General features: G+C 38.7%; 4 protein-coding genes across 7 annotated transcripts; 3 read left to right on the top strand and 1 right to left on the bottom strand.

Annotated features, from left to right (window-relative positions):
- On the bottom strand, positions 4,198–17,641 carry LOC109837256 (transport and Golgi organization 2 homolog). Of its 2 annotated transcripts, XM_020405417.1 has the most exons (7): positions 17,541–17,641; positions 17,264–17,362; positions 16,991–17,180; positions 10,292–10,498; positions 8,968–9,162; positions 8,671–8,840; positions 4,198–4,460 (listed from the first exon to the last, which is right to left on the bottom strand). In XM_020405417.1, exons 2-6 carry the CDS (start codon positions 17,344–17,346, stop codon positions 8,700–8,702), a joined length of 816 nt encoding a protein of 271 aa, XP_020261006.1. In that variant the 5' UTR covers positions 17,347–17,362; positions 17,541–17,641; the 3' UTR covers positions 4,198–4,460; positions 8,671–8,699. The 2 variants fall into 2 exon arrangements, with proteins under 2 accessions (XP_020261006.1, XP_020261005.1); XM_020405416.1 differs by lacking the exon at positions 4,198–4,460 and having other exon boundaries at positions 8,558–8,840.
- On the top strand, positions 12,584–14,287 carry LOC109837255. Of its 2 annotated transcripts, XM_020405415.1 has the most exons (3): positions 12,584–13,583; positions 13,679–13,767; positions 13,842–14,287. In XM_020405415.1, exon 1 carries the CDS (start codon positions 12,626–12,628, stop codon positions 13,571–13,573), a length of 948 nt encoding a protein of 315 aa, XP_020261004.1. In that variant the 5' UTR covers positions 12,584–12,625; the 3' UTR covers positions 13,574–13,583; positions 13,679–13,767; positions 13,842–14,287. The 2 variants fall into 2 exon arrangements, with proteins under 2 accessions (XP_020261004.1, XP_020261003.1); XM_020405414.1 differs by having other exon boundaries at positions 12,584–13,767.
- Positions 14,346–15,716, top strand: LOC109837254 (serine/threonine-protein phosphatase 7 long form homolog). Its single transcript, XM_020405413.1, has 4 exons — positions 14,346–14,649; positions 14,722–14,809; positions 14,897–15,319; positions 15,404–15,716. The coding sequence occupies exons 1-4, from the start codon at positions 14,372–14,374 to the stop codon at positions 15,602–15,604; spliced, it is 990 nt and encodes a 329-aa protein (XP_020261002.1). The 5' UTR covers positions 14,346–14,371; the 3' UTR covers positions 15,605–15,716.
- Positions 18,028–24,916, top strand: LOC109837253 (peregrin-like). Of its 2 annotated transcripts, none has more exons than XM_020405412.1 (9): positions 18,028–18,430; positions 18,883–18,931; positions 19,038–19,119; positions 19,225–19,270; positions 19,382–19,480; positions 22,531–22,599; positions 22,700–23,057; positions 23,142–23,293; positions 23,654–24,916. In XM_020405412.1, exons 1-9 carry the CDS (start codon positions 18,128–18,130, stop codon positions 24,479–24,481), a joined length of 1,986 nt encoding a protein of 661 aa, XP_020261001.1. In that variant the 5' UTR covers positions 18,028–18,127; the 3' UTR covers positions 24,482–24,916. The 2 variants fall into 2 exon arrangements, with proteins under 2 accessions (XP_020261001.1, XP_020261000.1); XM_020405411.1 differs by having other exon boundaries at positions 19,035–19,119.

Below are 25,656 nucleotides of genomic sequence, written 5' to 3'. Positions count from 1 at the left end.
GGGTACTTATAAAATGGATGTATAAGAGGTTATGGGTTTCGATCAGTGAGTGATTCAATTGCAATGCTCTTATGTTCTCTTAACAAAAATAAAGAATGAATAGCTCTTGGTTGTGGACGTAGGTGGTTTTTCCACACTACATAAATATGTGATGTCAACTCGCATCTACCTAGTTATTTCTCTTTTTCACTAAATTGAGTCTTGCGCCGAGTAGATTTCACAATTGCTTCCACAACGGATCTTAGAGTAGGGGAAGCTTGGGGCTAGGTATTTGTTGATGTTAAATATCACACAGCCAAATAAAGTCACGAAGTTTGCAAGGGGCCGCTTTCTTCTTCGACTTTATGCCTGATTCTGAGCTTAGGATGATTGAGCAATCTGTACACAAAGAGTCGTAAGAGGGTAGGGATAGGTTCCCCTGTGATACATCAGACGATCAAGTCAGTTGATGAACTTGAGCTTGGGTGGAGTAACAGAACTATGTGTTCTTATTTTTATGTAGTGCGTGCTTTTTTGAGGGTTTTAGATTATGAACCTCTGACTATAGCGAATAACATCTGCATTTATAGGGGATGCCCAGGACGGTAGTGAGGCGGTGACGAGGAGTGAGTTGGAGAATAAGTCATCATTTGCTCCACACGTATTAGTTTGTGGGTGGCAGGAGATCACTTCAGCAGTATTGGGAGCCAGCAACCGACGAGTCTTCAAGACCGTTGAGGAACAAGACATAATGATAATCATCAAAGATTAAAAACTATTGAGAAGTGACACCTATGCTGACAGGTTTGAGATAGGGGCAATCCTTTAGCTTTGTCGAGAAGCAAAGCCCATAGGGTCATATCTTCTAGTTGTTGTCTCTCGTGTCAACCGACACCGCCTTTCGCATTGACTCAGGAGTGTCGGCCTATTCAACTAGTTGGAATGTTATCTTGTCTTAGTTAATAACCGTCTCTCGAGTCAAAATAAAGATGCCGACTCATCTGGGAGGTCAGGATCTCTCATGTCGACTGTCACCGCTTTTTTCGCCGACACTGGGGTATTGGCTTGTTGGGCTGGTCGAGATGCTGACTCATCAAGTCATATATTCGTAGAACAGCTATGTCCCATAATAGTATTGATAGAGAGGGAGCTTAGTTTCACCAACTAGTATTAGATCTAGAGGTTCAGAGTGAAGTCAAAGGAGCAAAGATGATGGCGAATGTTAACAATTTCATTGTGGAGAAGTTTAATGAAAAAGTGAGTTTTACTCTTTGGTAAAAACGATGAAAATACATTCTTACTCAATAGTGCTTGGCAAAAGCTTTGAAGGGAAAGGATAGGAAGCCAACGAAGATAGATGATGGCTAGTGGGAGGAGCTCTAGAAAAGGTGTGTGAGCACCTTTCAACTCTGTATTGGTAATAGCATCTTCAACGATATTATTGATGAAGATCTTGAACCCAAAATATGGGAGAAGTTGGAAAAACCTTATCTAGCAAAAGTTTGACCAACAACTTCATCTTAAGTGACAAATCTATCGATTAAAGATGACTAAAGGCGTGAATCTCATGGAGTACATCAAAGTGTTCAAGGGTTTCCTAGACCAACTCCTAAAGGTTGATGTTAATCTGAAGGAAGAAGAATAGGCCTTTTTGCTTCTTATTTCACTTCTTGATTCTTATGATAGCTGGGTGAGAACAATGCTGTTTGATAAATCTACTTTACATTTTCACCAGGTGCAACATGCATTAGTATCCCATGAACACAGAAGAAATCTAATGGCGATGAGGGATATGAGTTTGCGTTAGTTGTCTTGGAGGAGAATTAGAGAGGAAGAATCTAAGTGGGGTAGGTCCAGATCCAAGTTCAGCAGCAATGGCATACTTGGAGGTGTAATGGCTATGTTCATGTTAAATTTGATTACCCTCGGTTGAAGGGTAATTGTGCCTCCAGTGGAACCTCGACGTTAATGACCATAGATGGCGATGGAGATATCATCATGGTCTCTAAGATTGTTGATGCTTCTCCTAAAGACTAGATATTAGATTCTGCGGTGGTGGTGCATGTGTGCAATAGGTTAGATCATTTTGATTTGCTTCTGTAGAAGATTGATAGGGTAGTCTTAGGAGATAACTCAGTTTGTGGAGTCTTGGGCTTTCAAATGATAAGAATCAAAATATTTGATGGTGTCATATGTACTTTGGGTGATGTGGCGTATGTCCTGAAGATAGGGAAGAATATGATATTCTTAAGCTTGTTAGACTCCAAAGGCTATGGCTATTCAGGTCGAGGGGCAACCTTAAAAATCACACCAGGAGAGAATGGGTGTTTGGGAGCGATGTGCATAGGTTGGAAAAGCTATTCAGGATGCCTCGGGTTTTGAGACGATTTCATGTTTTCGTGGTTCGGACAATGGTGATGATGGAGGAAATCCTATTGTTGAAGAGGTCGTGTCGAGTCCCTCTTCAAAGTCAATCAATAAAGATAGGCTTGTACAATCTACACATGTTAATTGGCTAGTATGTCAAATCAGGGTAAATCAGTATTAACTTACGGGGTTCGGGTTGTGTGTAGCTGGTAGTTCTTAGTGGCCTATGATATTCTCTTTATGGTTTAGCAAGGAGGTCCATTTATATTTTTGTGGTGTAGCAAGAAGATATTTGTTATGTTCTCTACAGTTGCAAGGTGAATGCGCTAGTTATCTCCTTAGCAATCAACTGGAGGCGGAGATTGTTGGCAGTCCATCCTTCTCGAGAGGCTTGGTAAGCAAGTTTTGAGAAAATTAGTGGCCAAGTCTTCAAAAGCTTCGAGAACAAATTGGCTAAAGTTTGGAGGACGAAACTTGTGGGCTATTTAAAGAGGATCATAAACCTTTTGAGAGACACACAAGGAAAGGTAAAAAAGAGAAAGCACAGATTAGTTGAGCGCTTGTGAGTGTGTTCTTTGGGTACTTTGAGTGTAGGTGTATAAAGGGTTATAGGTTTGGATCGGTGAGTGATTCAATTACAATTGTATTCTCTCAAATAAGTAAAAAAATGGATAGCTTTCGGTTATGGATGTATATGGTGTGCCTAACCACGTTAATCTTATGTGTTGACTTGCATCCATATTATTTTACCCCTACTAAATTGAGTTTTCCGTGCGTTGATTTCACAATTGCTTCTGCAATGGATCTCAGAGTAGGGAGAGCTTGCGGTCTTGTGGATTCAGTCTCGATAGAGAGGAAGCGTATCCCTAACATTTCAGTCACCTTTGTCAAGGCATAATAGTATACCTCTAGAGTTGCAAGTGCACAATAATCAAGTTATAGTATAAAAAATTATCGATCCCATGAGGAATTTGTTTATAGGAGAAAATCAAGATCAATTCTTATATTGTGTGTGTGACAATTAAGAGTGATGGATGTGATTGTGGAGAGATAGCGAGAGTGAGAGTGATTGTATGTAAATAAAAACGAAACGAGATTAAGAGTGGAGAGATAAAGAGTGGATGTGATAAAGTGTAAATGTAAATAAAACTAACAAAAGGAAAGAAAGAAAATAAAGAGATAAATAAGAGAAAAATCAAGAATAAAAAAAAATGAAGAAAGTAAAAGATGAAGGATTCAATTAGAGATATGAGGGCTCTAGAATTGAATCCACTACCTAGTTTCATGCAATTTATAGAGTTCCCACAAGTATTAGTTTCACATCTTTAAAAAACGGCAATTCCCTAGAGGGTTCTAACCTCAAGGCGAATCAAAGAAAGAGAAAATAAACAAAAATAAAAACCAATCCCAAGAGGGTTCTAGCCTCAAGGCGAATAGTGCAAGAAAATAAAGTCTAAATTACAAAATAAATTGTAAAAATCTAAACTACAAAATAAATGCAAGAATTTAAAGTAAGGAAGTAAAGACATGAAAGTAAATCTACTCTACAAGTATGAAAATAAATCTAAAGCAAGAGAGTTCTAGCCTCTTGGCTATTTAAACAAGAAAAGAAAGCAAAAATAAATTTATTAACAAAGAGAAATTTTACATCCCAAGAGGGTTCTAGCCTCAAGGTGATAGCAAACCTTACTCTTGATCTTCATCTCCATATCAGTTTCATCTTCAAATCAAACAAAGAGAAGAAAAAAAATTGAAGAGGTGAAAATATTTCTTTATTAATTACAATAAAAAGTTACAATTTGAAAGGTTTTCTCAATTAAGAGTAACACTCCTCTCCAAAATGAGTTTTTATAAAATATTTCACACGTGAACCCTCTCACTCTCTACCCCTATTTATAGAGTATTGCAGCAAATATCAACCCTTGGATTAAACTTGATCTCGAAGTTAATCAATTTCAGTCTTTAATCCACAACAATAAACTCAGTATTGATACCAGTATCAATACTCAGTCATCTTGTTCTTCGGTCGATCTTCTCTTGTGTGTATGTGCTTGGACTTCTTGGACTTTTTGAGAGATGAAATGTTAAGTTCTTTTGGGTTTTTATTCATTAACCTGCAATTAAGATAAAAACATGTTTATTAATGACATTTTTATTTAAATCAAATAGATAATGAGGGTCTAAAAATGTAATAAAAATGTGATTATTAACCTTTATTTGAAATTCCATTAAAACGGAACTCAACTTCGGAATGTGCATTGTAGATGAATGTATTTCTTTTGGAATTTGATTTATAACATGTCTTAATTATGAATACAAAGATTTTGCAGCTTGAAGATTCAAGTTTTTCCTAACATCAAGTTTCAAAACGTGTTCTCCCTTTTGAAATTTGGCCTTAGTTAAGAATACAAAATTCTATTACAAATTTTATCACCTCATGTACTACACTCTTCCCTACTCTTTGTGATTACCCCCTAACCCCCAACCCCCAACCCTCACCACCGCATACGGCTACCTTTTCAGACACAGAGTTTGCAACGTTATTGGCATTATTGAATATGGTGACGTTTCTATCTTTAGGATTCCACTTTGATCATGAGGATTGTATTTCGATCTTACACCTTTTGATGTTATTGTCTAGGGGTCTTGACCTCTCTATTATATTTTGCATTTGTGAAATAGCTATGAGTTTTTTCATTTTTATAAGGTGGTTAGAAGACCCTAGTAGATAGTAAAACCGCATGCATATTATATTTGTTTTGTAAAATGGTTCTTGTTCAAGATATAACACAAAAACTCTTCCATATGTTCTATGTTCCTATATTAAACAAAATACGCGATGAGAGACATCTTCCACATCCATACTGACAACATAGGAGGATTTATTGAAATGCACCAAGAGGGTGTTTTGGAGGCTTTTTCCTTTTGTTGTCGTTGTTGTTGAGGGAAATATATTTAGTAAATATTAAGGAGCCAATGACCACAAAGCTCGGATGATGATGCGGCAGCTACAGCAATAGAATGAGCGGCTACGTTTAGGGATCTGTGTGCAGGAAATTGACACCATTGAGTTTTGATGAATGCATTTAGATTCTTCGTGAAAAGGACATCTAAGTTGGTTAATGAAGAAACCGCGATGAATTTTGATCAGAACAGGTTTTGGATAGCGTAAGAGTCTGTTTGGGTGCTGCGCGGTCGACCGCGGTGCAAGGCCAGTCGACCGCGATCGTGCACGGATCCAGGGTTTGTGCCTGGACTTGGCGCGGTCGACCGCGAGACCCTGTAGGACTACGGATCCAGGGTTTGTGCCTGGACTTGGCGCGGTCGACCGCGAGACCCTGTAGGACTTTTTGGTCTCTCTCGCTGGATCACGATCGACCGCAAGCTTTGGGCGGTCGACCGTCAATCGGGTCAGGGCCCAGTTTGAGTTTCCTGTTCAGTTTGAGTTTGGTGTTTGCTATAAATACCAACATACGAATTAGAGTTTCTTTAGCTTTGTTTGGAGATTATTTGGGGATATTTGGAGTACAGAAAAAGGAGAGTTTTTCTGAGCAATTGTTTGAGGGTTTATTTGGAGAGATTAAGAGATTTGTTAGTGAGATTAGTTGATTGGTTTGAGCGTTTTGTAATCTCAGTTTGTACTCTTCTTCTCTATTAGTGAAAACCCAATCTCCTTCTTGCCCCGTGGACGTAGGCAATTTGCCGAACCACGTAAAACTATTGTGTTTGGATTTGTGCCGTTGTTTTGATTTGTTTGGCCTTTATCTCGACGTTTGTTTGATTTGGTTCTCAAAGCACGCCCGTTTGGTTGTCACACTTTCGCGCCGCGCACAACAATTGGTATCAGAGCTCCAGATTTCAAATCTAGGGTTTTGTCTTGGTTGGAGGAGTAGATCGATTTGGGAAGCTCGTCTAGGGTTTCAGTTGGTGAGAAATGTGGAATTTTTTTGGTAAAGACTCTATCTTTTTCAGTTTGGATCTATTCTTCGTTTGTTCCGTATTGATTTGTTGGCCCTTGGGCTATTTGGAGGAGTAGATCGCTTTGGAGGCTCTTCGAGGGCTTCGTTTGGAGATAAATGTGGGATTTTTCCTATTTGTGGATCTCGTTGCCGTCGTGCGGGGTGAGATCGTTGGCCGAGATAGAAGGATTTAAGACTGGGTTATTTATTTGTTGATGATACGGTGTATTGGATTATTGAGAAGTGCCCTTGACCTGCATATTGAAGTCCTTTGAGCATGTTGGTATGAGCAAGGAGACCGAGGTGGAGTTTGACACTTCTATTCGATGATTGAGGGGTCTTCTATTTGGTGTTCATTCAGGCATTTAGGGGCCTTCCAAGGAGGCATAATTGGAAGGTAAATTGATATTTGGGTTTCCTATGTTGGGGATTGTACTAGGCATTTGTGGGTTGCAACTAAGTCTCGTTGGTTTTGAAGTCCTAGTAGTCAACAATAGTTAAAGAAGTGTATTGGCAGAAGGTGAAGGTACTTCATTCTGATTTTAGCGGGAGGTACAAGAGGGACCTATTTCTGTGTTTGTGCCGAGCTCACGGCAATTGGAGACACTTCATTGGTGTGGAAACATTGGGGCGATGAGATGAGATGACAGTTGTGATTGGTCGTTCCTTTCTGGAGGGGGATCGGCGTTGGTTGTCGAACATTGGTTCTAGTTTTGGAGGTTTGACATATTTGGGTCATCTTAGTCATAGGTCGCTGACTGCTGTATTTGGAGATTTTGGATCTGGTGGAGCTGCTTCAGATTTTAGTTGGCGTCGAATATTTGGTTACCCAGCATTTGGTCACATCGAGGATGTGAGATTTGATCCGATCGCACGTTTGGGATTCGAAGGCTCATTTGATTATTGGTTGGGAGCTTCTGATTTTGTTCTGAGCAGGAATGTCACTTTTGACTCTCAGCAGGTAGAGAGTGTTTATCAGGCCATTTGGATATCACAACAAGTGGAGGGTGATGCTACTCCACATACTCCAGATCATACTGCATCGTTTGGGATTCCAGCTGAGGTGACACAGATTAGAGATCATTTGAATTTGGATGCAGATAATATTAGTGAAAAGTTGCAGACTTTTCTATTTGTTTGAGGGCCTTTGGAGGCCGTTTGAGTGAACTACGTGAATGCTTGATTCCTTGGGTAAGAGGATACGTAGGCAGTCTTTATGATGCAAACGATTTGGTGAGTAGATATCGGCGTTTGAGCGAGTGTTCGCACTCCCGTTTGGGTCTCGACTTGCTGAGGATTGAGAAGCAGCAAGTGAGGCATTTGTCTTGGTTGGTGTCGGCTCAGTTTTTGGTAGAAACTTCGACGATGTGGAGAATTGAAGAAACCGCGATGAATTTTGATCAGAACAGGTTTTGGATAGCGCAGGAGTCTGTTTGGGTGCTGCGCGGTCGACCGCGACGCAAGGCCGGTCGACCGCAATCGTGCACGGCTCCAGGGTTTGTGCCTGGACTTGACGCGGTCGATCGCCGCGGTCGACCGCGAGACCCTGTAAGACTTTTTGGTCTCTGTCGCTGGATCGCAGTCGACCGCGAGCTTTGGACAGTCGACCGCCAATCGGGTCAGGGCCCAGTTTGAGTTTCCTGTTCAGTTTGGGTTTGGTGTTTGCTATAAATACCAACATACGAATTAGGGTCTTTGGCTTTGTTTGGAGATTGGTTGGGGATATTTGGAGCACAGAAAAAGGAGAGTTTTTCTGAGCAATTGTTTAAGGGTTTATTTGGAGAGATTAAGAGATTTGTTGGTGAGATTAGTTGATTGGTTTGAGCATTTTGTAATCTCAGTTTGTACTCTTCTTCTCTATTAGTGAAAACTCAATCCCCTTCTTGCCCTGTGAACGTAGGCAATTTGCCGAACCATGTAAAACTATTGTGTTTGGATTTTTACCGTTGTTTTGATTTGTTTGGCATTTATCTCGACATTTATTTGATTTGGTTCTCGAAGCACGCCCGTTTATCTACATGTTTGGTAAAATCCTATTAAGCTAGCTTTTAAACCCCACTTGGAAATCTCTAACTCCTGAAAAACTAGTTTATAAGCTCATCTGGATAAGCTAGGTTTAACCAAGCAAATGACTACTTTAAGCATATACTATTTGCTAATTAGATAGGCTCAAATAATTAGATATACTCTAAGCATATACTATTTCTTTATTTGCCTTTTTTTAATGCATAAATTGAAGAACTTCCTAAATCTACCTTGCCTCAAACTAATGCATTTACCAACTCTCCTGGGATACATAACACTATTACAATTGAAAAATAGATATTTTAACTTCTTTACATCAACGGAAACATTAGTTACTTACAATATAAATAGTGATCACCAAAATTAGCTTTAAGCTTTAGTCCCATTTTCCATCTGATATTGAATTTTATGCTCCTTCCACATGCCTCTCTCCAAATACCTCTCATAGAAAGTTACCTCCCCATTCACTTTTGCAGAAAACGCTGCCGTGCTTCTAGTTCCATATCGACCCTATGATTCATCAAAAGAGTTTAATTACTATATCTCTATCATGAATATATATTAACTCTCTTTATTTATCAAAAGAGTTTAATTACTATATCTCTATCATGAATATAAATTAACCCTCTTTATTTACCCTTTTAGTATCGGTTTCAACAAAGATGGAACTCAAGTTGAATTCCCAATCAGGATCACACCCCGTAATGGGCAATTCATCCATATCAGCCTTCGTTTTGTCCATCATCAGCTTCTCGATAACCTCCTCTGCAGTGACTTCTTCATCCCCGTGTTTCTTTAGTAAGTGACTAAAGTTGTCATGGAGGCGCTGTGCCTGCAGATAAAAAATAACTCGGCGATATCCTGTGAAAGCATAGTTATATTCGTGTCTGATTTCATTATGAATCTTTGCCCTCTGAACCTTCCTAACAAAATGGTGGTTGGGTATGGAGCACAACCAAACTAAATCGTTTTAGCTAGTGTTTTATCCATAGGCAAGAAAACTCTGAAGAACAAAGGGATTTCCGCAAAATATGTTGGGCAATTGAACAGATAAGAAATAGGGTAAAGTGTTGAAATATTGCGGAGTACGTTGGAAAAAAAGTTGGGGTTTACACCATTTGGGGAGGTAGGTTGGAAAAAGCTTGATATATTGCGGGGGTCTTGTAGATGGCCCAGAAGTTTTGGGATTTAACTGACATTTCCAAAACTTTGGGTTTATCTCAAATCATGCCAGGCTTTTCGGTGGTTACTCTAAGAAATAGTCTTATTAATTATGAAACTTAGCTCGTAACAGAACAAAGTCATGCTTCAGAGTTACTTGGATGGATTCAAGAAGATCCGGGAAGATGATATAATTTTCAACATAAATCTTACTTCTCTATGAGACATGATATAAGCCAGAAAGCCAAATAGAAATAAAACTCAAAAATTGTAATTTGTTTATGGATATTACTACGACCAATAGCATCTCGTCTAAGCCTTCACCAAAGTCTTCCACTCCAAAGGAAACTAAGAAAATAGAGTGGACAAAACCTAGTAGGCCTGTAGGCAGATAAGGAGAGTTGCACATTGATTGGGAAATTTAAGTTCGCGAAAGTAACCAAGCGATGCATATCACGGAAAACTGTTATAAGATTCTTACTTCAGAACTCGACAGTAATAACTGGGCATATTTCAACTAGAGTTCCTGTACACAAATGCATCATAAAGATATGACTAAAAAGCAGTTCATTGGGTAATAGTATTGGTAGACTTCCCAGCAGTTAACATAAGAGATATCAACACAGGAATTATAGCTACTGGAAATATCAAGGGACTTGAAGCCAGTGGTGATGGAATACAGTCTATTTCCAGATTTTAAGTATTGGACTAAGCACAGATTACTTAGAGAGAAACACAAACAAACTAGATAAAAAAAAGTTTTTCTGCATGAAGGTAATAAATAGAGGAAAAATTCTTGCCTTAGGCCAAGGAGTGTCTAATTGTGCATTCGAGAGCACGTGAAGGCCTGGAGGAACTGTCTGAACTGAAACGGATTCTCCTTTAGGCCTATTGGAGACATAAACCATGGTTTTCGAACAAAGATCGGCAAGTATCAAGTTAAATCCATTGTAATAGTCTGCTTCTTGAACAATTTCCTCTGCAAACTCGTGAGGGCTTTTTGTGCTCTGGGGTTTTTCCGAAGGCCATAAGAAAGATTGTCAGTGGACTTGTAAGGGAATCGTATCAGCACGTTTCATGCAACTAAACGTCATATAGCAGCAGACAGATCAAATATTCGAAAAGAGCAAGTGTATAGAATTACATAGATTAATGAGGCAAACTACATAATACTCCAAACTTACGGCTTTGAATTTACAACGTAGTTTTTAATTTCGGTAAACTTGTTTTTTTTTGTAGGGAACACAAAAGAAAAGCACGCATAATTCGCGACAAATAAACTTTAACTAGATTTGTTTTTCTTTCTAGCTATAAAATGAGTTCAAAATATCATTGAAAAAGTGGAAGACAAACAAGCTAACTTCCTATGCAAAAACTATTTTCCAGTTGATTACAGAAGGCGTCGGGAAGTAGATCCATCTAAGTTCAAACAAACATGTTTATTCTATTAAGGGCAGAAATAAAATTAAACAAAGGATTTGCAGCGATTGATATCTGAGAGATGCCATGAATTGCCAATGTCCCAAGGAACCTATGCAACTTATTAATAATATAAAACTGTGAACAGTGATGAACTGCATATTTACAACGATAGAAGTCTAGGGATGGAAAAGAAAGAAAACATATTTACAATGATGAATGAAATACACAGAGTTACGAAAATTAATAAAGCATGTTATGCAATTAAAGTGTTCTTCAATTGTCCGGTAAATGAGAGTAGAACTATTGCTGTGGCGATTACCGACGATGAGGAATTGAATGACATGAAACAATTAGTGGAGAAGCAAGCGTCAGTTGAGTTGTTCATTGAGAAGTATCCGATTCAAGAATTTGCCCAAGCTTCACGACCACAAGGAGAGTTTTCTCGGATGATGGACTTAGACAATGAGTCGAGTGGTTTTATGACATCTCCAAGTCAAGAGCCGTGGTGTCAACTACAACATTTAAGTGGGCATTCTCTTGGTGGAACGTCAAGTACTATATTTAACGACGCATCGGGCTATGTTACGGGTGATCTACCGGCCGGATCAATTGTAGAAGAAGAAGTAAATGATGACTCAGAAGATATTGAAGAAGAAGACGTGCAAATTGATAGCATGCATGTGGCAGTTGGAATCGATGATGATTCTCGTTGGATGGATCAATTTAATGTTAACAATGATTATGTGGAAGCTGAAGATCCGTTGCCCGACGAGTTTCATAATGAAGATTGGATAAATACTTCGCAAGCTGAATTTGTTGATGTTGGTCCAAACTTTCAACGGCCTGAAGACTTCACTTTTAAAAAAGGGGACCTATTCGAGAGCAAGGAAGCATTGATCTTTGCGGTGCGAGAATGGTCTATAAAAAATCGGGTCAATTTCAAGCCTGTAAAAACTAATACAACCAACTACTATGTAAAATGTTATTTCAACGAGAAGAATGAAGTAGAGCATGCAAATGAGCAAGATGAGAGAAACAGGAAATGTCCTTGGTTGCTAAATGCCGCTGTGAGGAAATCAACAAATGGGCAATTTGTAATATCTAGATATTGCGGGCTTCATACATGTTGCAATCCGTCGGTGGACGTCGATCATTATTCTGCATCTTCCTCTTATATATGTAAGCTAATTATGCCTGAAGTTAGAGCTGAACTTGATCTAAATGCAAGTCAGATATTTCAAAGGGTATATGATATGCGGGGCATTAAGATATCTAAATATAAGGCATATGATGCAAGGAGGAAAGCGTTGTCGAAAATATTTGGAGATTGGGAAAAATCTTATGAATTACTTCCACAGTATCTCGAAGCTATCAAGCGAAATAATCCGGGTACTGAATATGAAATATTGTCTGAAGAGATTGCACCGGGGATGGAGAGGTTCACTCGAGTATTTTGGGCATTTGGTCCGGCTATTAAGGGCTTCACTTTTTGTCGTCCGTTATTGAGCATTGACGGTACACATCTATATGGCAAGTACAAAGGCGTGCTTCTTGTGGCGACCGGTGTAGATGCAAATGGCGGTTTATTTCCTCTAGCATTTGCAGTTGTGGAGGTAGAGGATACTTCTAGTTGGAAGTGGTTCTTTGAACTTATATACAAGTGGATTCCTAGTGTCCGTGCGCCCAGATTAATTACTTTTATCTCAGATAGGATGAAAGGAATTATAAGGGCATTACATGAGGGTTTTGGTGCACCACATCACCATCGATATTGTTTGAGGCATATAAGAGATAATTTTAAGAAAAAACACGGTGAGATTAATTTGCAAAATCTTTTGTGGCAAGCTGGGTGTGCAACCGATACATTAGTGTATGAACATTGTAGAGAGAAGATCAAGTCTTTGTCATTAGATGCACATAATTGGATTGAACATAACTTGAAGCCTCAATTCGAGCATCGATGGGCATTATGTAAGGATGAGGGTGTGCGGTTTTGCATGATGACAACTAATTGCTCCGAGAGCTTTAACGGCGTTCTTAAAGGAGCACGAGCTATGCCAATACAATCATTGGTTGCAAGAACGTTCTATAGGCTAAACTCATACTTCAACAAAAGGCGTGAGGACGGTGTAGACTGGACAACGCGTTACACACCAAAGAATGAGTCTATTTTGCATAGAAGAATTGAGGCGGCAAGATTATGTCAAATTACTGTATTCAATGACAATGAATGGCAGGTACAGGATTATGACGGTATCTACACCGTTAAACTGTTTGATGTTGATTGCACTTGCACATGTAACATACCACAACTTCAAAAAATACCTTGTGCACATGTTCTTGCGGCTTCCTCCAATCAGCCGGGTGGTGCGAGAATTCCATATAATCGGTATTGTTCACCATGGTATTCAACAATTCATTACCGAAAGACATACAGTGAGAGTTTTCATCCACCCGATGATAGTCGGTATTGGCCCGAATATACTGGACCACGACTAATTCCACCTCAATACAAGAGACAAGCAGGTCGACCACGATCTGTACGAATTAGGGGAACCATGGATCAAGGACGAGAAGGAATTGTCAAGCATAAAAAATGTAGTCTTTGCAAACAACCGGGACATACTCGACCTCGTTGTCCAGCTAGACTCAATAGATAGCAATTAATTGGTAATAATTGACATATTCAAATTGTGATTTATTTTAATGTAGACAATATAATTAGTCGTGGATCGGTTATTGATATGTTATAATTGTATGTGCAGGTATATACACCATGGAGCCTGGACCGACGAGTGATGAGGTCCTATATGACCAGCCTCGACACCGTTCACATGTTATATCCTTGACAGAGGTAACTAAGTTTCTTATAATTTCAATATTGCATTCTTATAATATTGTATTCTTATATATTCATTTGCTTTACAGAGAGGCCCGGATATTGTTATGGTTGATCATAGCCTCAGCCATAGCCGTTGGCATCTAGAGGATGAGCGCATAATAGCAGCTGTAGGACGGGCCGGCTTCTTGACATGTTCAAAGCTTCGTTGGATGAGGCTCGATTGGCCCCTACTCACCGCTTTGATAGATAGGTGGAGGCCGGAGACCAACACTTTCCACTTCCGAATGGGAGAGTCTACTATTACGCTACAGGATGTAGCTATGATACTTGGTCTCCGCATAGATGGTCCGTGCGTTACCGGCAGTGATAGACATTTTTGGCCGGACAAGTGTGAGGAGTTGTTAGGTGTAGCTCCAGAGTCAATGCCTGGAGGAAATATTAAATTGAAGTGGCTAAAAAATACCTTCTCGGTGCCGTTGCCTTTTGATGCGCCGCCAATATTGATTGAGCAACATGCACGTGCATACATTATGCACATAATCGGTTCAATATTATTTTCAGATTCGAGTAAAGATAAAGTGCATGCCAGGTATCATTTTTATCAGTATTTACAATTATGTCTGCTGATTTAGCTTATTTTGATAACTTGAAATGTTATGAAAATGCTAGGTGGTTACCACTTATCGGGGACTTGGACACGTGTGGTGCGTTATCGTGGGGTAGTGCGGTTTTGGCGTACCTATATAGAGAGATGTCTAAGGTTGCATTCATGAAAAATAGTGACCTCAAAGGGTGTCTCAGCTTACTGCAAGTATGGGCATGGGAGAGGCTGCATTTGAAGCCGAGACTATGCGTGAATTTACAATTAGACGGACAAATTCCACTAGGATGCAGGTATTATATTTTTTAACGTAGTAAATATAATTGTAGTTATTCATTTGGTACTGAATTTTGAAACTAACACAGATGGAATGTCCAAAAATGTTTTGACGAGACCCCGGCGAGACAGTTAGATTTCTACCGAAATGAGCTTGACCGCATGAAGATTTTTCAGGTATCATTTCTATAAAAACGAGTTTTTTCTTCTATATATCAACTTTCGTTTTAATGATATGCAACAATTATATGTAATACTCTGTAGATGGAATGGGAGCCCTACACCCCATTTCTCGATCATCTACCCCCGATATGCACAGAATACCCAGTTATATGGAGAGCCAGAGTTCCTCTAATATGTTTCGAGATAGTAGAAATGCATGTACCGGACCGCGTGCTTCGACAATTTGGTCTTGCACAACATGTTCCGCAATTTGTTGAAAAAATAGAGAGGAAGGCGAAGAAAGGAGGCCAACAAAAGGACTGGGCAGCTGAGCATCAAAATTATATACACAGATGGAATGATAGACATTTTTGTATTGTTGAGCAAATCGAGCCAACTCCCCAGGAATCAGATTACTACACTTGGTATTGGAGGATAACTAGAAGATGGATACTCCATGCGACCACATCCCCGGTTGAGTTGCAAAGAGGATATGTGCCTCGGGGTATAGATGAGAGAGAATTAGTAAGTATTTTTAAATTTATTTTAAGTTTATTTTTATTAGAATTTTTCAATATTGCTAAATTATGTTTTTTTAAAAATTTGCAGGTATCAGCAATAGTTGATGTTCAAACCATTGCAAATAGTGGCTTGGAATTGGCTCATGCAGGTAATATAGAATTAAATATAAAATTTACATATTGTAATTTGAATTTTAAAGTAATTTTTGCATTTCGGATTTTTTTGAATTATCTCTCGCAGGTACATATCCCGAAGCACAGAAACATGCATCAATATATCAGTCGATAATGCAGAGGCTTCACCAAGCCTTACATCGAACTCATGAAGACCTTCATGATGGACGAGAAGTACCTCAATTAGTATACACACGTCAACAACGACACAGACGAGGACGACGCAGAATTGACGATGGAGCAGGACCGTCCCAACGTGTTGACGATGGAGCAGGACCGTCACAACCACAAACGCAACCGGATCATGAACTCATCGAAGGTCGGGATAGAGGAGGCCGAAGACAAAGGAGGAGGAGAAGAGTTCTTGGATGTATGTAAGCTAATTGGTATTGTTATATAAATTACAATCCTATTTTGATATGTACATTACAAACGTATTTCGGGACAATAGATGGTTTTTGGATTTGTAGCTGAGATTGTGGTGTGACTTATTAGATTTGTAAGTGGGTTTGTGGCGTGATTTGTTGGATTTGGATTCGTAAGTTTGTGGCGTGATTTGTTGGATTTGGATTCGTACGTTTGTGGTGTATTTTATGATTTTTAGATTTGATATGTGTTTATACAGGGAATTGACATGAGTTTGTACAGGGAATTGATATATGTGTTTATGCAATGGTGTAATTTATGATTGTTGCGTTTGAAATATGCGTTTGTACAGGGAATTATCCCGTAGCAGAAATACATGCATAGTGAATGTGCAGGAAATGCACGGGACTGCTAGTCCCGTGCATTTCATTGCGCCCAGGAATTGCACGGGACTAGCAGTCCCGTGCTATTGTTTTTTGCAGAGACAGCAGGCTCTGTAAAATGCACGGGACTGTTAGTCCCGTGCATTTCTTTTTTGCAGACCTTCGTTAGTCTCTGTAATAAACACGGGACTGCTAGTCCCGTGTTATTCGAAATTGCCACGAAATACACAGGACTAGCAGTCCCGTGTATGTCGTAAAAAAACTTCAGCAGCAAAACCGACCCTTTTCTTCTGAAAAGGGTCGGTTTTGCTATTTAAATTTCGATGAGGTCGTTTTCTTCTGAAAAGGGTCGGTTTTGCTATTTAAATTTCGATGAGGTCGGTTTTGCTATTTAAAATTCGAAATCGGTTCATTTTGAAAATTTGTCCTATTTAAATTTCGATGAGGTCGGTTTTGCTATTTAAAATTCGAAATCGGTTCATTTTGAAAATTTGTCCATATTACAAAGACCAAAAATCATAAAGGAGAAGGTAATTGGTATCTGCTAACTTCCTACAGCAAGAAAATGGGATTAACTGGCGACAAAGCAAATTCTTCTAAAAGACATTTACAACATGGGGTATTTAATTGGGTAAATAATCAAGACGATGCAGTTATTGGGTGGTCTTTCAAAACCATAACCAACTCAGTCAAGAGAAAATCTTGACTAATTCATCATCAAAACAAAATTAATTAAAAACATTGGCGAGTACCTCCAAGAACCTCAGCGGCAAAACACCCCTAGTCCTCGCATCAGGGATCGATTCAGGCTCCCTCGCGTTAGTAAGAAAAGCAACCCTCCCATCCTTCGTACATCCCAGCCACGTGCCTCCCCCTTTTACATCTCTACCCCCCAATATTTTCTTATTTCCCTCGCCCCACCATCCCACTGCCTCTGTAGCCCTGCAAATTTTACGAATTGAGGCATCAAAAAAAAAAAATCCATCAATCGCAGGAATTGGTTGGAAAATAGGATTTGGGCTTGCCTGTCATGGTACTCATCTCGGTTGAGGAAGAGGAGGAGTTGGTGGGCAGGGTGGGATTGCCAAATCCAAGCAGCTATGCACATGATCCCTCTTAAAAATCTATACGAAAAGAGAAAGAAAATGAAAGAGATGAGATTGAGAAGAAAGGGAATTGGTTGAATTATTAGACAAAACACGGGACTGCCGCGTGGGAGTCATAATAATAGAATTAAAAATAATAATGAAAACTTGTGATCGCGATGGATCAGTGATTTGGGAACTGCGATGTGATTTTTACCCAGTTTTTGTGAGGGAAATGGAATCTACCGTCGCCTCACCAAAACCAAGTACGAAAGTAAATTGATTAGCGCTAGTTATTAAAAGGTAAATAAGCAAGGTCTCAGAGGGCATGTTCGCCAAATGTCAAAGGTAGCAGATTAAGGAGTGGGTAAATTTCATCGAACCCCAAAAGTTTTAAGGCGTTAAGTTGAACCACTCTGAACTTTAACTCGCAAAGGACCCCACAAAACACGTCTTTTTGTAAGTTTCCGCGTCACGATATAATCCGTCACGTGACCTTTCACACTGTCCCTACAAAAGCAGGCCCCACCTGTTTATGATAGGCGCAGCATTGGGCGCAACGAACTTCGCGTGAAAATTCTTTACGGGCCGAATCACGCAATCGTCGCGTGACTATGAGGCCGAACATCACGTGCAGTGCCGTTCCGAAGAGCAGCCGAAAACGGGAGTAGATGGAAAAAAAAAGAGAAAAGAAAAAAGAACAATAAAACAAAAGCAATAAAAATATTCCAAAAAAAAAGCTAGCCCCAGTTTCTAGAGAGAGAGAGAGAGGAGAGAGAAACGAGGAGGGCGAGGGGTCCGAAAATGGGCAACAACAAGCCAGCAGAGCCCAAGAGGAAGAAGAAAGGCCGCCCCTCTCTCCTTGATCTCCAAAAACGCAGCCTCCGCCTCCAAAAACAACAGCAATCCCGAGTAAACCCTAACCCTAATCCTAACCCCAATCACTCCCTCCGATCCCCCGTGGCCGCTAAGTCCCTCCGCCGCTCCACCCGCCGGAACCCTAACCCTAACTCCGACGACGACGATGGTGACAGTTCCAATGACACGAGGAGAGAGAAGAAGATCAAGCTCGTCCACCGAATTCAGGACGACGCCGATCAAGAAAAGGTGCTTGTTAGTTTCGTTAGTTAATTGGACAATTTATTTGATTGAGGTTTTAGCGCGAGATCTGTGGGGTTTAGGAGTTAGATCAGCGTGACAATTATTTAAATCTGGCGGTTTTTTGTACGGATCGGGAATCTTGCGCGCGTTTATTGCGGTTGGATAAATTCCCTTGGATTCCGTTCTTTATTTGGAATATTTGTTTATTTATTTTGAAATTTTCTTAACTCGTGCGGTTGTGAAAGTTTTCGATTTGACTTTGGTCAAAGTTTCCAATCATTTCTCGATTGATATCCCAAAGTCCTATCTTTAAAAAGGATTTTTTTTAACCGTAAAGAAAAACTAACTGCTGTTTTTCTGAATAAAGTTCGTGGTTTTGTCTTGTTCACTCCTTTTATTGTTATAGATCTTATCTTTTTGGGGGGCTAATTTGGAAAAATGGCGTCTTTTTTCATCAGGGAGAAGGGAACAATCCCTCGAAAGGGACCGATGACAATGCTCTTCGAGGTTCGATGCATTAAATTCATCATCCGAGGGGAAAACATCTAATTTCTCAGATTTTTTTTTGTGTGGTACTTGAAATAAATTAATTGCTGTTGCCTGTTGGCAGCAGGGGAGATCCCGTCAGATTTGGGACCCACAACACCTTTGCCTGACAAAAAGTTGTTGGAGTTCATCCTTGATAGGCTCCAGAAGTGCGTCCTTCTCTTATTTCTTTTTGTCCCTTTATGCTTCTTATTTTTGTAGCTGCTTGCCTTTCTTTTGACCTTTAATGAGATAATGTTTTTATTTGGATTCAGGAAAGATACTTATGGTGTTTTCTCTGAACCCGTGGACCCTGAAGAGGTGGGCTTTGGAAGAACTTAAGAGTTTGATTTATGTTATCAATATCTTTCAGTGGTTTTTACTGAAATTGTGAGCGACTTTTTGTTTTTATTTTATCTGTCTTGTTTATAGCTTCCTGACTACCATGAAATAATTGAGCACCCAATTGATTTTGCGACGATAAAGAAGAAGCTTTCAAGTGGAGCATATTCAAACTTGGAACAATTCGAGGTAATTGAGGGGCTCATATTTACTATGTTCATGCTTTTGTTATTTCTTTAGTTTCTTGAGACTTGAGGTTATCTACATTCTGTTTCTTCTTGCTTGTTGATCAGTTAAAATTTTGGAATGCATTTGATTAGCCTTGTCATGCCCTGTATTGATGCTACTGTGTTGTGAATCTGATAAGGTGTCTTTATCTGTGACTATCTTGATTAAACAAGTTTTTTTTCGGTTCTCGAAGCATTTAATATTCATATCCTTAGGCAGACATGTCCCTTTATAGTGCTCCAGTATTTGAATATTCTCAATATATATTTGTAGACTATTGTACTTAGTTAAATATGGCCCTTCAGCATTTAATTTGATGTCTTCTTGCATGACATTCAGTACCATGTTCCATGCATGTGATACTTAAATTCTGTGCAAGTTATTTTAGGTCGATTACAAGAGTGCTTTATTGTTTCCCTTCTTTATAACTGGAGAAGGTAGATGGTTCTGGCATAAATTTGATCCTTACTATAGCTTACTAAACAATTTGTTTCAAATTAGCTGTTTGGTTTAAGAGTAAGTGTGCAATCATGATGATTGTTGATGAACATAATCACAAACTTCTATCTAATTCTGAATAATCTCTTTTATGAGGCACATATAGACTTACACGTGTTATTTGAATAAGAACTCTGAATTAACTTAGTCTAATTTCATGTTTCTTAATGTTGAATTTCTTTTTCAAGAGAACTTCCATAGAGAGGGTATTTCACTATGATATTCATGACACTATGGTATCTGACATCTATCCACAACTGACATGGCATGTGTGTCCCATGTTCACCACTCATTTGCATGTTTATCAACAATCCATTATATTTTGCAAATGAATATGAATAAATCAAGTGTAATAATTGCTCTTGTGATTTAAAACATTGTGGTAACTAGTTGCTTCTCCTTATTTATGCTTAAGGTGCTTTGAACATATACTTTTTATGTTAAAAGAAAAGGGTGTTCACAAATAAACATGTAGTTAATGGTGTTCTTATGTCCCCTCAGATTCATATTCATGCCTAACATGGTGTACTTATTAGATGTTTCTAGACATCCTGTCAAAGGAGTGTATGACAAATTAATACGAAACAGGGGTGTTCTGGAAATTGATCTACTCTTGAATTAATATTTAGCATCATTGTGTTAGCATTTGGAGCTATGCTTCCTTGCTTATTTTATTCTCCTTATATGAGCATATGCATACTTTATTCTTGCTGGTATAGGAATACAGAGTAACTTAATTAGCTTAGCCTTGGCTGCAGTTGCATGCCTATATCATACATAATCCCTTTGTAATTTTGAAAAATGCGGTCAGCAGATATATTATTAGATTATTACTTTATGGATTCATTAAAGGAAAATTATCAACTACTTGGGTACTTTCTAATTTGATTAGTTAATGCCATGAACTGGTTATACATGCCACCAATGATTGGGACAGTGAAAAAAAACAAGAACATATTAGAACAGGCACAAGCCTTCTGAGCAAAAATGTTGTAGTGTGAGAGGATGAACTTACAGCGTTTGAGCATGAAATAAGAGTAGCATGTATGATCTCATTTTGTCAGCATGACCCGAGCACTTAATTGGAGCTTTTTTCTGTTATCGAATTATGCGAACTAGGAACATGAGTGACAAGATATCTACACTTGTATCCAATTTTAGACACCCTCTTGAATATTCTTTATGTCCTCTGAGTAGAATACCTGAGTATGGGGTTACACTAACCAGTGTTTGTGGTCTCTCTTTGTATGCTAATATAAATGTAGTCTTGTGGATGTTAGCATTTGATGACAGTCTATTTGCGGTGAAAATTTCTAATCTTTTGCATACCAATATTGATGGCAGTATCTTGTCGGAAAGACTTTCCATCTATACAAACTTACAACGCTCTAGGTTGAGCCTTTTTCCTCATTGAACTATAGAAATATGCAAAAGTGATTTCCTTGAGTTAGTTTTAGAGGATTTATGTATTGATAAAATAAATTTGAAAATGCTCCAAATACAATTTAATGATAATATTGGATATGTGAACTTAACTGAATTTCTAACTCTGATGTTGAGAGTTCCTTTTCAGGGTTTAAAGCTTCCACCTTAAGTTTACTAGTAAACAGTATAAGATGTCATGAGGCTGGGGGTAGTGAAATGGCTAGATTTGATTTTGGAGTTTGTTACTGCTTTAGAAGACTAAAGTAAATATTGTTTAGTAAAAGGCTTCTTTCACTTGGTCAACATATTGGTCTATTGGTTCTTGTACAACAAACCTGGTAAGAAATTTCTATTTATTAAGAAGCACGGATGTTCCATGAGAGTACTTTATAGTTAAAACTCAATCCTGTCCAAGTTTTGAGGCGTGCACTTGAGAAACAAAAATAAGTCTGTAGCGCGGCCAAGTTGATCTTTAATCATTATCCAATTTATATGCATCTGGTGTGTTTATGAGTTATGACTCTTTTCTCTAGGCTACCAAGTGATGTATCATGTCTCTTTTAGTCTCTTCAACTATGTAACCAAATTGGAAAACACTGCTGGATATTTTATAATATATGAGTACATCTTAGACCTTCTGTTTTGGAGTGCAAATGTTCAACAGCAGATGCCAGCATCCACACTATGTACTGTAGAATATAGTGTGTGTGTGTATGTGTTTTTTTTTCCTTTTGGTTGAAAAGTGTGAATATAGCTGTTTAGTTGTCAATAGAAGACATTTTCCAGATTTTCCAGATTTCATATGTCTTGTTCGTCTTCATCTAGTACTATTCTTGATTTCTTATATAACATTTGTTCTCTTCTATTTTTCATCTTTGTTTGTTCTTTATTCAGCTTTATAACTAATGCTCTTACAAAATTATTGACAATGACATAACAGAAGGAAATATGCAATTGTAGAAAATAATACATTCCCTCTTGATTGGTGTACTGGTGGGAACAAATACCATCTAGTACAGATGTATTTTTGTTTTTCATAATTACTATGGTGTTATATTTGATTTTCTGTCTTATGCATGTTTATGCAGGAGGATGTTTTCTTAATCAGCTCAAATGCTATGCAGTATAATGCAGCTGACACCATATATTATCGACAGGTATCTTTCTTATTTCCTTAACGGCTCCTTTCCCAGCTTCAAACCAATTCATTATTACACTGTTTTGTATCTTAGAACTTAGAGGTGTTTATATCTATAGGCACGGGCCATCCAAGAACTTGCGAAAAAGAATTTTGAGAACTTAAGGCAAGAAAGTGATGATGATCAACCAGAGCCAAAGATTGTTGCCAGAAGAGGTCGACCTCCTACTAAAAACATCAATCGAGCAGTTGGAAGGCCTGAACAAGTTTCTGATTTCTCTTCCAATGAAACCTTTGCAAGTGTTGGAGATGGCCCTCACCTGTCTAACCTTGCCAACAATTTATCAAGAAAAGGATCAGCGCCAGAAAGGCCTGGCCTCAGTTCTGTATCTGCAAGATCTCCTTATAATCTACGTCAAACTGAGCCATTTCGATGGGCAGGTTTGCGCAAATCGGAGTCAAATGAAGAATATTCAGGTCAGGGTCCTGCGTCAGTTAGTAAACTGCTCCCTTAGATGAGATTCCAGCATCTGTTCAAAAATTGGTTTCTCTTGTATGCAGGCTATGGACCAAAAGGGAGTTCCACAAAATATGGGAAGATGTCTGTTGTAGATGAAAACCGGAGAAATACATATAATCAACCCCATCCATCAGCCTTTGAAGAACCATCAATATTAACTGCTTTTGATGGAGAGAGGAAGCAACTGAAGCCGGTAAGCAACATTTTATGGTACCATTTAAGATACTTGAATCCTTTGCAGTTGGCATTCAGATTAACTTCTCTGCTGTACCGTGCTTTACCATTATCGGTTTTGCTGAAAACTCTTTTTCATTACACTAGACTTAAAGCTTCAGTTATATTATCTAGTTTATGATAAATCCTGAAAACATAGTGTCCTTCACAATCATGTTATCTCCATATACATAAGCCTATAAAGCATATTTTTAGTGTCCCCTATTCTTCTTTTGTCTCTTTTCATTTTGGTTGGTTTATATTTCTCTAACTGTAAAATTTTACTTGGCCTTATCTAATCTCAAAGGTTCAATTCTTAACTGACATTGTTTGCAAACAGAATGGTCTTCATATTCAGCATTCTTATGCCAGAAGTTTGGCTCACTTTGCTGCAAATCTTGGACCCATTGGCTGGGCTATAGCAGCCAAAAAGATAGAAAGGGTACTTCCACCCGGTACCAAATTTGGCCCTGGGTGGATTGAAGAGAGTGAAGCTCCAAAATCGCAACAACCCCAGCCAACTTTGATGCCTGCATCTCCACCATTTGCTTCCTCTTCTTCACCTAATGTTTCTACTTGCCCCCTTTTATCTAGGAGCAATGAAGTCGTTCAGGAGGTGCGATTGCCTTCTAATGATTTGGCCACAGAAGTAAACCATTTGCGAAGAACTCAGCCACTTGCCTCTACATCCATGGCCTCGAATAGATCTGAGACTGTGGTGGTTGATTTCAAAGCTCCTGAAAGTTCAAATCATGAAGGTGATAATAATAATACTGCGTCCAAGAACCCCTTTCCCCTTAATCAAAATTTGAGGATGCAATCCAATTTTAATGGATGTAACATTTTTGGGTTTAATGTCCCTTCCAAAGTTGGGTCGATGGTGATACCAACTAGGCCTTCAACGCTATTTTCTTCAGATGCACAGACGACTCGTTCCCGAGCACTTGATATGGTTTCTAGAAACAACACTGTCAGCAACAACAGTTTTCAGCATCAACCTCACATGAGAAGTTTAGATGCAGAGAGAGCAAAATTAGTTGGGAGTTCAGGCCATAATCAAATGGAGCAGGATTTTGTTCCTCCTGATCTTAATGTGATGGTTGACACCCAGCAACCTGATTTGGCCTTGCCAAGGTGGATGAAGAATATTGTTGCTAAGGGGACGTAATTGATCTTTTTCCAGTACCAGAGTTATGGTGTAAAAGCTTAGGGCGGTCGACTGTACAGATTAATTAATGTAGTAGAAAATCATAGTTTTTCAGATTAATCTCATTCGTAACATTCGGATGCCTGACTTGGTGGAGGAAGGATTCTGGCTTCTGATATTCAACCAATTTTCCTCCATGCTTGGAATACGCACAAAGCTGAAGTCCGAAAGCAAGGGTGTACCTAGAATTATATCTGACTAATTAATTGACTGTTCTTTTGCCATCCTTGCTTGACTTCGTCATTCAAACTGAGTTGCTTCAGTATCATCCAGAGCAAAGAACATCCTTATAGAAGAAGAGCAATGACAGGTTTGCTCAAAATTTTTGAGCCCAGACTGACTTTTCCTCATAACAAATTTATATGATATTTTCATCATCTTCAAATTTTTTGTATACGTCTGATTTTGATGTACATTTAACTAGGGTGTGTTTGGCGGCTCTTTTAAACTGGGGAAGCCTCATCATGGACCAGTTTAGTTGCGTACCATCTCCCCCCAGTCTGTGACTAAATTTGCTTATTGGGCAAAAATTGAACTAAAGCAGATAATGATCATTTATGGCTCAGTTATTGCGTAACAAAGAGAACTCCTTAAGCAGGCTATGATCAAACCTAACCGAGTTTTAAAAGAGTTGTCAAACGCATTTTATGGAAGTGTCTGTTTTATTCAGTGATTTTAACTTTCAGTTCAGTCTGATGTTAATGCTCAAAATGTTGCTGTCGGAAATTGCTACTAGCGGTCCTTATCAGGCTGACTCGCTGGTTATATTTGCCCATGGAGTGCTGCATTCCAGGCTCTGTAAAAGTAAGTAATAGGACCATCATTAGTTGAAGTAAACTAATAAACAAGGATACCATAAAAAAAACCAACATGCTTGTACCACAACTATCAGCAAGGAAAACATATAAAAGATGAAGAAAAGGTTTTTTTTTTTTTATTAAGTAAGAATAGGGCAAGTTGCCCTATCAAAAAGTAAGTAATAGGACCATCATTAGTTGAAGTAAACTAATAAACAAGGATACCATAAAAAAAACCAACATGCTTGTACCACAACTATCAGCAAGGAAAACATATAAAAGATGAAGAAAAGGTTTTTTTTTTTTTATTAAGTAAGAATAGGGCAAGTTGCCCTATCA

The sequence above is a fragment of the Asparagus officinalis genome, chromosome 4 (genome assembly GCF_001876935.1).
Source record: "Asparagus officinalis chromosome 4, Aspof.V1, whole genome shotgun sequence".
Classification (NCBI taxonomy): domain Eukaryota; kingdom Viridiplantae; phylum Streptophyta; class Magnoliopsida; order Asparagales; family Asparagaceae; genus Asparagus; species Asparagus officinalis.
This window is presented reverse-complemented; position numbering and strand designations above follow the sequence as displayed.

Bases quoted from the DNA above. Each gene is read 5' to 3' on its own strand.
- LOC109837255 (XM_020405415.1), top strand. From the start codon at position 12,626: ATGAAAGGAATTATAAGGGCATTACATGAGGGTTTTGGTGCACCACAT.
- LOC109837254 (XM_020405413.1), top strand. From the start codon at position 14,372: ATGTCTGCTGATTTAGCTTATTTTGATAACTTGAAATGTTATGAAAAT. The intron at 14,650-14,721 runs GTATTATATTTT...AAACTAACACAG, and splicing joins CAAATTCCACTAGGATGCAG to ATGGAATGTCCAAAAATGTT. The intron at 15,320-15,403 runs GTAAGTATTTTT...AAAAATTTGCAG, and splicing joins GTATAGATGAGAGAGAATTA to GTATCAGCAATAGTTGATGT.
- LOC109837256 (XM_020405417.1), bottom strand. From the start codon at position 17,346: ATGTGCATAGCTGCTTGGATTTGGCAATCCCACCCTGCCCACCAACTC. The intron at 17,181-17,263 runs GCAAGCCCAAAT...TAAAATTTGCAG, and splicing joins CGAGATGAGTACCATGACAG to GGCTACAGAGGCAGTGGGAT. The intron at 10,499-16,990 runs GTACTCGCCAAT...GAAAAACCCCAG, and splicing joins TGCCGCTGAGGTTCTTGGAG to AGCACAAAAAGCCCTCACGA.
- LOC109837253 (XM_020405411.1), top strand. From the start codon at position 18,128: ATGGGCAACAACAAGCCAGCAGAGCCCAAGAGGAAGAAGAAAGGCCGC. The intron at 19,120-19,224 runs GTGCGTCCTTCT...ATTTGGATTCAG, and splicing joins ATCCTTGATAGGCTCCAGAA to GAAAGATACTTATGGTGTTT. The intron at 22,600-22,699 runs GTATCTTTCTTA...TTATATCTATAG, and splicing joins ACACCATATATTATCGACAG to GCACGGGCCATCCAAGAACT.